The following is a 9306-nucleotide window of genomic DNA, read 5'->3' as shown; positions in this document are numbered from 1 at the left end:
CCTATAACACCACAGCTTCTGTTTATAGCTTTGGTCAAACCTCATTTCCCCCATGAGCGCTGCAGCTTTTCCTGGACACCTACTGACCTTCTGTCTGAGTGGCTCACCCAAGAATCGTACGTTGCTAAGTTTATTGCCTTCTATTACTGTCTTGTATAATTGTAAAACTCTTGAATTGTCTGTGAGCATTTGAGTATCCTCACATTTTCTTCTCTAAAGTTTTATGCTCATTGCATCTGGTATCTTATTTTCCTCAGTCCATTGTATAATATCTGCCCTAGAATTGATCATCATCTGTAGGGAAAATAACAGCACATGAAAATTCCTTGATTTTTTTTTTCTTTTGACTAAAATCCTCTTTACCATCAGAAATTCTGTTTTTGAGAATGGTGGGATCCCCAAGCTTGGGAAAGCTCTCTCTCTAAGTGTCTATCACCTTTAATAAAACCAATAAATAATCCATAGTTAGTGGCTCCGTCCCTGTTGCCAAGGCTACAGCAGAGCACTGTTTTCCTGGAAAAGAAACAACGAAATACCACCACCCCCAGAATCATTAGATCACAGCTGATGGGCATTGCACTGTGGCCATCTCAGCATTGTCTGTATGTGCCCATCTCAGCTCCCTGGAAGGCACCAGTGGGGTCTTAACAGTGATGCCCATAGAACAGTCTGGTTCCTGAAGATTCAGGTTTTTTAAACCCCAAGTTTTCTTGTGTAACAGCAAAAGGATTAAATTGTAGTTACATCAATTTATCTTAGCTGAGGTTAGTTTATTAGAAACAAAAACAATAGGATATGCAGTGGTGTGTGTGTGTGTGTGTGTGTGTGTGTGTGTGTGTGTGTGTGTGTGTGTGTGTGTGTTTGTGTGTGTAAGCAGTCATGGGTGTACATGTGCTTGAATGCAGGCTATGAATATAGTTTGAGGGAAAATTACTTCTGTTTTTAAAAGAGATTTATTTTAAGGACATGTCTCATGTTTGTTGAGGCTGGAGATCTAAGCCCTGATGGGTGGAGCCATAGGCTGAGACTCTGGAAAGAATTGATGTTCCCGTTAAAGTTTGAAGGTGATTACTGCCTAGTTTCCTCGTGTTCAGGATGTGTCTTTTCTGACCCATTGAAACCTTCAGTGGATTGAAAGAGGAGCGCCATATTTTGTAGGGCCATCTGCTTAACTCAAAGTCCTGTAATTTAAGTGCAAATTTTATCCCTAAAATCCTTATATAGAGAAAAATATTTGGTCGACTATTTGGCCAATGTGAACTAGCCGAGTTGAGACAGAAAATTTGTCATTGCATATATGATATGAAGATGAAAATAAAATTGTCTAGGAAAACAAAGGACTTGAAGGAGGAAAGTGGGACAGAAAGGGAAAGGGGGAAGGGACAGAATATGTTCAACATACATTATGAACTTGTATGAAAATGTCCTTATGGAACATAGGACCATGTACAATGAATATACACAATGAAAAAATAGAAAGAACTTATTGAGGAAATGGAGCTGGGGAAAGAGTTCAGTCAGTCAAGTGCTTGCCATGCAGGCACAATCACCTGAGTTTGATCTCAGAGCCCATGTAAAAAGTCAAGTGTGGTGGCAATCTCAGGACTACAGAGGCAAATATAGGGTGTCCTTCAGGCCTACTCTAGTCTCAAGAAAACAAAAGGTGGACAGCACCTGGAGAATGATATCCCACTCCAACGTGTACATGCGTGTGTGTTTACCTGCATGTATGTGCGTATGCATGCACTCGAGCACACACACACACACACACACACACACACACACACACACACACACACACACTCACACATACAGGGAAGGATCTTTAAAATTGCTTATACTGTATTCCTTATAAATATTCAGAAAGCTGAATTGCCACCTGTTTTAGGCTAATGAGATTTTTTTTAATTGAGAGATAATTCCTGTGCCATATGATTCCTCATTTACAGTGCACTATGCAAGAGGCTTCACAATTTATGAGGTTTTCCAACCTTCACCACCATCTGCAAACATTCTTCATGTCCCACTCTCCAGGCCTTAATACCCACTGGTCTGCTTCCTGCCTCTATGGATTTGCCGATTTTTCTTCAACTCTGATGTGCTGTTGAAGTCTCACAGACTGCAAAAACATGATGATCTCATATGAGGAATAAATGGACTAATGAGGTTTATGAGGCTTTGACAGCTTATGATTTTACACCTGGATTACTAACCAGTCAAGACAGTAGTAAATTTCTGTTTAGTGATTTCCAAATGAGACTAGGAATATGGTCTTCAAAACAGACTCAATTTAATTTTCAGTAAGTTTTGATTTAGTTACTATCAAGTTGGGTTATGAATATGATTCGAGGGGAAATTACTTCAATTTTGTTGACTGGAAATAAATGTTAGATGAGATTGGGTACATTTAGCCCATGCTTGACACTGCCTGGATGACCAGGAACTGGAGGCTGGATAGCCCAGAGACCTAGGCTAGGAATAAAAATCAATAAAATGATTCCTAATAATATTCCTACATACTCATAGATCAGTGCCCAGCCTAATCATCATCAGAGAAGCTTCTGCCTGTGACTGATGGGAGCAGATGCAGAGACTCGCAGGCAAACATTAGGCAGAGCCAGGGGAACCCCGCAGAAGAGGGGGAGGAAGGATGGTAGGAGCCAGAAGGGTGGAGGACACCAGGAGAACACTGCCCACAGACATCAACCAAGCAGGGCTCATAGGAGCTCACAGAGACTGAAGTAGCAACCATGGAACCTGAATGAGTCTGAACTAGGTTCTCTACATACATGTTGTGGTTGTTAGCTTAGCGTTTTTGTAGGGCTTCTAAGAGTGGGGATGGGGGGTGTCTCTGACTCTTTCGCCTGCTCTTGGAACTCTTTTCCTCCTACTGGATTGCCTCTCCAGGCTTGACCTGAGGGTCTGTATGTAGTCTTATCGTATCTTGCTATGCACTGTTCAATAGATATCCTGGCAGGCCTATGTTTTTCAGAAGGGAGAAGGAAAAAGAGTGGATCTGGGGGAGAGGAGAGGTGGGGGATGGAAGGAGGAGTGCAGGGGGCAGGGACTACAGGTGGGATACAATGAAAACAAATAAGTATTAGAGATCTTTTAAAATGTATTTTTGTAATAATTTCCAAAATAAAGGGTAAATGTAACTGTGGCTGTTGTTCACTTGTAGGCATAGAACGCTCTGTGAGTATAAATAAACAGAACTGTTATAGGATATCTGTTTGTGTTCTGACAAGTAAAGCTTGCCTGGAGATCAGAGAGCGGAGCTAGCCACTAGTTAACCACAGAGGTCTGGAGGTCTGTACAGAGAAGAGACAGAAGTGGCAAGGCTGGACAGAGAGGAAGTGCTAAAGCAGGGTGGAGACAGGATCTCGGCGCCTTTTGGCCGGAGGATTCTGAGAGGTTGGAAGTGACTGTGGCTGCTCTTTTGCTTCTCTGATTTTTCAGCTTTCAACCCAGTATCTGTTTTTGTTTTGTTTTGTTTTTTTCAAGACAGGGGTTTCTCTGTGTAGTTTTGGTGACTTTCCTGGAATTTACTCTGTAGCCCAGGCTGGCCTCGAACTCACAGAGATCCGTCTGCCCTCTGCCTCCCAAGTGCTGGAATTAAAGGCATGTGCCACCACTGCCTGGCTTTCAACCCTATATCTGACCCCTGGCTTTTATTGATAAAACTAATTAGGATCACAATTCACAGAACCCAATAAGAGATTTTTGTTTGCTTAGAAATTTACCATAGATTGTAGGAAATAAGAAAATGGAATGGGGGAATACTAGAGGTGGAAATGTTTGAGCACAGAGGTGGTGAAGGGACCTTGGAAATGGGGGAGAGTCAACCAGAATGAAGAGGGATGAAAAAGCCATATGGAAATATACAATCCTAAAACAAAGCCGGGCGGGGGGGGGGGGGGGGGGGGGGGGGAATACCCTGCATGTCTGTAACAAGCTCTTCCTTGAAGCTACAGGCTATTAAACAAAATCCAGATGCCAGATATAGGATAAGTCCTTATGAGTTGTTGGTCGGCAGGGCTCTCTAGAGGCCCACAAAACAGTATAGCCTCTTACTATTGCTCCTGTTTGACCAACAGAACTAGAAGGTAATACCCTGTTATGAGGACACCATAAAGGACACCATACACTTTGGTTTCATTGTATAGAGAAATCAAGGCAGAACTGAGCTAGAAGCTTCCTCCCTGCTGGCCAACATTTATAGTGCTGGAAGGTGCTATGTAGGCTGCTAGGAGACATTGATGCTCCTAATAAGGTGTGAATCCCATGAGCTACAATGTCAACTTTCCAGGCTAGATGGTCTGACTGGTGCAATAATGGCATGACTATGATGGGAGTAACCAACTACTCTCAGTCTGAATTTAAAGCCTACTCCATAGAAAGGAATATTGATATGGTACTGACAGATACTCAAAAGTTTATTTCAGGGAAAGTGATAGGAGCTAGAGGGAACTTAATTTTGCTGATTAACTAAATTAACATAGTATTGAACCACCTTCTCAGTATATGTTTATACCCATTTGATAATTATCATTCTTAACCTTAGTCAGAGAAGCTTCTTTTTCCTATGAATTAGGATGAATGCAGAGACTTGTGGCTGAGAATAAGTGCTGAGTGCTGAGTTCCAAATAAGACATTTATTTATACCATCTTTTCCAAGGCTCAGGGAACACTGTGGAAAATAGTGGTAGGAAGATTAATAAGAGCCAGATGATAGTGAGAAAGGCTTCAAAATACCATCTTCTCAGCAATACACAGTCATTGTAATCATGAACTCTTCAACAGCTATGGATAACTGCACTGGGTCTGCACAAGAATGAGCCATCAATAGCCAGGCAAAGATGAAGGAGATGATCAGATGGCCCTACCCCTCACTGCCTAACTATTCCCCAGTGTTAGATTCAGTGAAGGAAAGAGGTATTGCCTTCAGTTGTGTACCCACTGGTGACCCCACCAGACTCCAATGGACAGTCCCAATCCAACAATGACACAGATGGCTCCGATTAAACTAAATGGGCCACATGACAAAACTACAAGTCATGAATATGGAAAAAAGTTGGATAGGGAAGAGAGGGCATTGACAGTGGTGAATGAGGAAAAAGATAGGGTAATCATTAAAGAACTAACTTAACAAAAAAGGAAAGGCATGAGGACATAAAGGAAGATTTTTCAAGAATTTAAATCCTTTATTTTTATATAGAAAAGCCCAATGAGGACATCGAATCTTAAAATGAATTAAAATTTGAGAAGAAAACAGGTTAGCATCATAATTTTCTTGTAATTTATTTTACCCACCATTACCCCCACACTCTTTTGGCTCAGTGGGGACATCATCTCTGAACAAGAAGGTCCCTCTGCAACTTTTTCTTTACTATATCCATAGCACCTAGATCCATAAATGAAAACACAAAGTCATGCATACATTGATGGACACACTTTTTCTCATCTTCCTTTTCTAGTGCTGTTCAGATGGCATCGGCTTTGATGGTTGTCCCAGTACTTGTTTTTATAGCTCTCATGATATACATATGGTGTATGAAATGCCCACAAACTACAGGGACACACCTTGAAAATGAATGACTCTAAGTATACGTCCCATTAAAATGATTTTTAATCATCTGGCTGGCCAAATTGATGACACTTTATATTATCATAGCAAACCAGAGCTGGGCTGTGTGTGTTCCCTGGGCACACTGAAACTCTTCAGAACCTGGCTTTCTTTGCTCATCTTCCTGGTTCCTGGTCCTATATACATGCCATGAATATCTTCCTTCTCTATTCATTCCTCCTTCATCCCTCTCCAAATTTCTTTCCCCTTTAATATTTTCATTAGTCAGGAATGAGAGCCATCTTAATTCTAATATTCCAGTGGCTCTTTGTGAGTCTTTCTTGCCTTCTGTGAAGACTATCACTTGTCCTTTTTGCCTCTTAACATCCACACAATCATAGTTCCTTCTCTCTTCAAAATCACAGGCTTCAGCACCACCTCAAGGTTGTCATAGTCATGTCACTTGCATAAAAGTGAAAATAGCGGGTACCTAGAATCTAAGTCAAACATGCAATCAACCTAGGAGACACTGACAGGCACTCTGACCCTATTGCTACCTATCTTATTGTCCAGCTTTTATCAGACCTATATTTATAGATAAAGTCTAAAAATGCAGGTCAAGTGATTTCATTCTTGAACAAGAAAATAATGTAAATGTTTGCAGAGAATGTCTTAATAATCAATGGATGCCATCGAGTTTAATGAATTTGTAAGGAAATGTTTCCTTTGTTGCACTCTTACATGGTTTTCTTCCCTAGGAGACAGTACTACAGGTAGAAAGCTCAGATCTATGGATGCATACATATATAGGCAGGCTGTTTATCTGCCATTCTCTCTCTAATATCCAGAATCTCAACCAGACTGCCAAGTTGGGATGTATACAATTACAATTATCTAAAATACTGGCTTTTATGTTTTTAGTGTTCTAGTCTTTTTCAAGGGTCCAAAGAAAGCTATAGAGTAATATGAATGTGAGCTTCTCATAGGACCTTAGTCAAGATCCAAAAATTCCCTTCAGATCAACATACAAGACTTCAGCTGAGCCGGGTCCGTCTGGGCGTTGCGGGATTGGGGCCTGTGATCGCTTGGCCCGGACAACTGAGAAGCCCGTGACCGGGCAGAGCTGCGCCATCCCGGCCCTGAAGCCTACTGACCGATTTCTGCATGAACCCCCAGACAGTGCTGCTCCTGAGGGTCATTGCTGCCTTCTGCTTCCTGGGCATCCTGTGTAGTCTCTCTGCATTCCTTTTGGATGTCTTTGGGCCCAAACACCCAGCTCTGAAGATTACCCGTCGCTATGCCTTCGCTCACATCCTCACTGTCCTACAGTGTGCTACCGTCATTGGCTTTTCCCACTGGGCTTCTGAGCTCATCCTGGCCCAGCAGCAACAGCATAAGAAGTACCATGGCTCCCAAGTCTATGTCACCTTGGCTGTTAGCTTCTACCTGGTGGCAGGAGCTGGCGGAGCCTCAATCCTGGCTACTGCGGCCAACCTCCTGCGCCACTATCCAACGGAGGAAGAAGAACAAGCGCTGGAGCTCCTATACGAGATGGAAGAGAATGACCCCTACCCAGCAGAGTATGAAGTCATCAACCAGTTCCAGCCACCCCCTGCCTACACACCCTAATGCCAGCCAGGGCTTTCTTCCTCAGCAGCCCTTCCCCCAGTGCCACAGCTCCTCTTACACCCAGAAGAGCCACTTCCCCCACAGGTCTCACCAGTAGGACCCTGACCATCTTCACCAAACCTTCCCCAGGTGACACTCTGCCTTTAGGGTTGTCCATTTGTCCCTGCTCCGCAGAGCTGGGATGATTTTATATAATGCACTCTTTCCCCTCCCAGAACCCTCTGCTCCTTTCCTGTTCACTAGCTCCTTCCAACCAGGGATGGTCAGATAAGTTTCCTCCCTCCGTGGGCCATGTCTTTGGGACTGGGACTTTCCTGGGTTGCTGCTGTAGTGGACAGTCCCTGAGAGAGGTGCCAGCAGGGCACAGAGGGAAGGGGCTGTGCCATGCAGGTTCACTCTGCCAGGCCCAGCATTTGTGCCACATCTGGATCTGGGCTGACTCCCTCATTCCTTCTAGAGTGCCCTAGGCCCAGCCATCCACTTTGTGGATTCTCTGCACTTTAGTCTCTGGGCCACTCCCCGTGTGTGATCTGGTTTTCTGGGGAGAAGGAATTGCTGTTGGGGAGCAGAACAGCTGCTCTCCTGCCCTGCCCTGGCTTCCTGTGGTTGGAGCCAGGCAGGGAAGCAGAACCAGGCAAGACACTGATCCTACGGAGGACCCCAGTGAAGGGAACTGAGTGCCCCAGCCCCTTCGCCTTTTAATGTGAGTGGTTTAAAATGGAAAACAGAACCAAGCCAAGCATTAGCAGCCGTGCTCTCTTTCTAACACAGGGACATGGCTGCTGCTGTTCAGAAACGGAGCCCATCCCTTACACTCTGCAATATTTTGGACCATAGCTCCCTCTAAGCCTACAGTCACTTCTCCCAGTCTCTCTAACAGAATGCAGGCTTTCTGTCCTGACTCCTTCTTCCAGGCAGCTGTGGCTCCCTGGGGCCTTTCTGTGGAACTAGGGCCACATGGCCCCTGCGGGGCTGAGAACTATGGCCTGGCTGGCTGGCCAGCGTGGTGCTCCTCAGAACTGTGGCACTGAGATGTAACCTGGCCTCAGTTCAGGCACAGGGGCCGAGCAGGGCAGGACCCTCCACTTTCCACAATAGTACTCCACCCAGAGGCCCGTCAGGTTGGTGTCAGGACCCTGTCAGATGCGCAGGCCTGGCTGTAGCCTTCAGAGTCCGTGTGTCCCCTAGCCTGTGACTTGGGGCTACAGCTTGCTGCATGCCCCTCTTCCCTCTGGAATGTATGCTGGTCTTGCAGTGTGCTGCTGGGCTGTTACTCTAGCTATTCTGCTTGCCTTGGGTCCAGTTTTATTGTTTGTTTGTTTATTTTGTTGTTTTGCTTGGAGACCCGGGGCATAAGGCAGGTGGGACTTGAGAGGCCTGCAGCTTGGATGCAGATAGGCAAGCTCTTCTTGTTCATTTATGAGCTTCTTTGGAGTGAGAGTCTAGTGCTAGCTGAAAGGGAGATGAATTCCAATCTCCCCTCACCCTTAAGACAACAGACATTTTGAGCAAGAATGGAGACTCAATACAGTCACTGAACTGTGACTACAAGACTGTCACCTCCTCATTCTTTGGCCAGAAAGAGTGGGGCATATGTGGACAAATGCCCATGCAGATGAAGACCAAGTGTGCCCATAAGAAAGCATCTGCTTGGAGCTCCCTGCTGTGATGCCAAAGTGTGCCCCAGTATGCCTCTCCCATTCTTCCAGACCCTTCTCTGAAGCAAGAAAAGCTGCCAGGGGATACCTGAGCACAAAATCAAGGAGCTAAATTAAGACTACCTTTCTGTGAAGTCCTGAGCTCATCATTGGCAGGTTTCTGAAGTATGTGGCCAGCTCTCTAACATGACATCTGAGGGAGCAGGCCAGAAGACCAGGCACCAAACATGCATGTCAAAGTGAATGAGGACTTGACCCTGTGGACTGTTCCTTGTGGTTTGGAACCCACTTTTACTAGCTTCCTGGTCCTCTGGCCTTTCTTTCACTTTTCCCTGCCATTCTGATACTGATAGTTTGTCATATAAAGTCCTCTGGTTGTGTTTTTCTTTTCTAGGAAAAAAATTAAAAGGCAAAACAAAAACCAGAAACTACAAATGAGAACACACACACACA

General features: G+C 44.6%; 1 protein-coding gene across 1 annotated transcript; it reads left to right on the top strand.

The window, feature by feature from the left end:
* The first annotated feature begins 6718 nt into the window (after window positions 1–6718).
* On the top strand, window positions 6719–7940 carry LOC128104572 (transmembrane protein 127-like). Its single transcript, XM_052729514.1, has one exon. The coding sequence runs from the start codon at window positions 6731–6733 to the stop codon at window positions 7193–7195; it is 465 nt and encodes a 154-aa protein (XP_052585474.1). The 5' UTR covers window positions 6719–6730; the 3' UTR covers window positions 7196–7940.
* Window positions 7941–9306: the final 1366 nt, after the last annotated feature.

Source organism: Peromyscus californicus, unplaced genomic scaffold, assembly GCF_007827085.1.
Source record: "Peromyscus californicus insignis strain IS unplaced genomic scaffold, ASM782708v3 Scaffold_11__1_contigs__length_118956290, whole genome shotgun sequence".
In the NCBI taxonomy this organism is placed as follows: Eukaryota; Metazoa; Chordata; class Mammalia; order Rodentia; family Cricetidae; genus Peromyscus; species Peromyscus californicus.
Note: the sequence above shows the minus strand (reverse complement) of the source record. Positions and strands in the feature narration are given on the sequence as shown.

Bases quoted from the DNA above. Each gene is read 5' to 3' on its own strand.
- LOC128104572 (XM_052729514.1), top strand. From the start codon at position 6,731: ATGAACCCCCAGACAGTGCTGCTCCTGAGGGTCATTGCTGCCTTCTGC.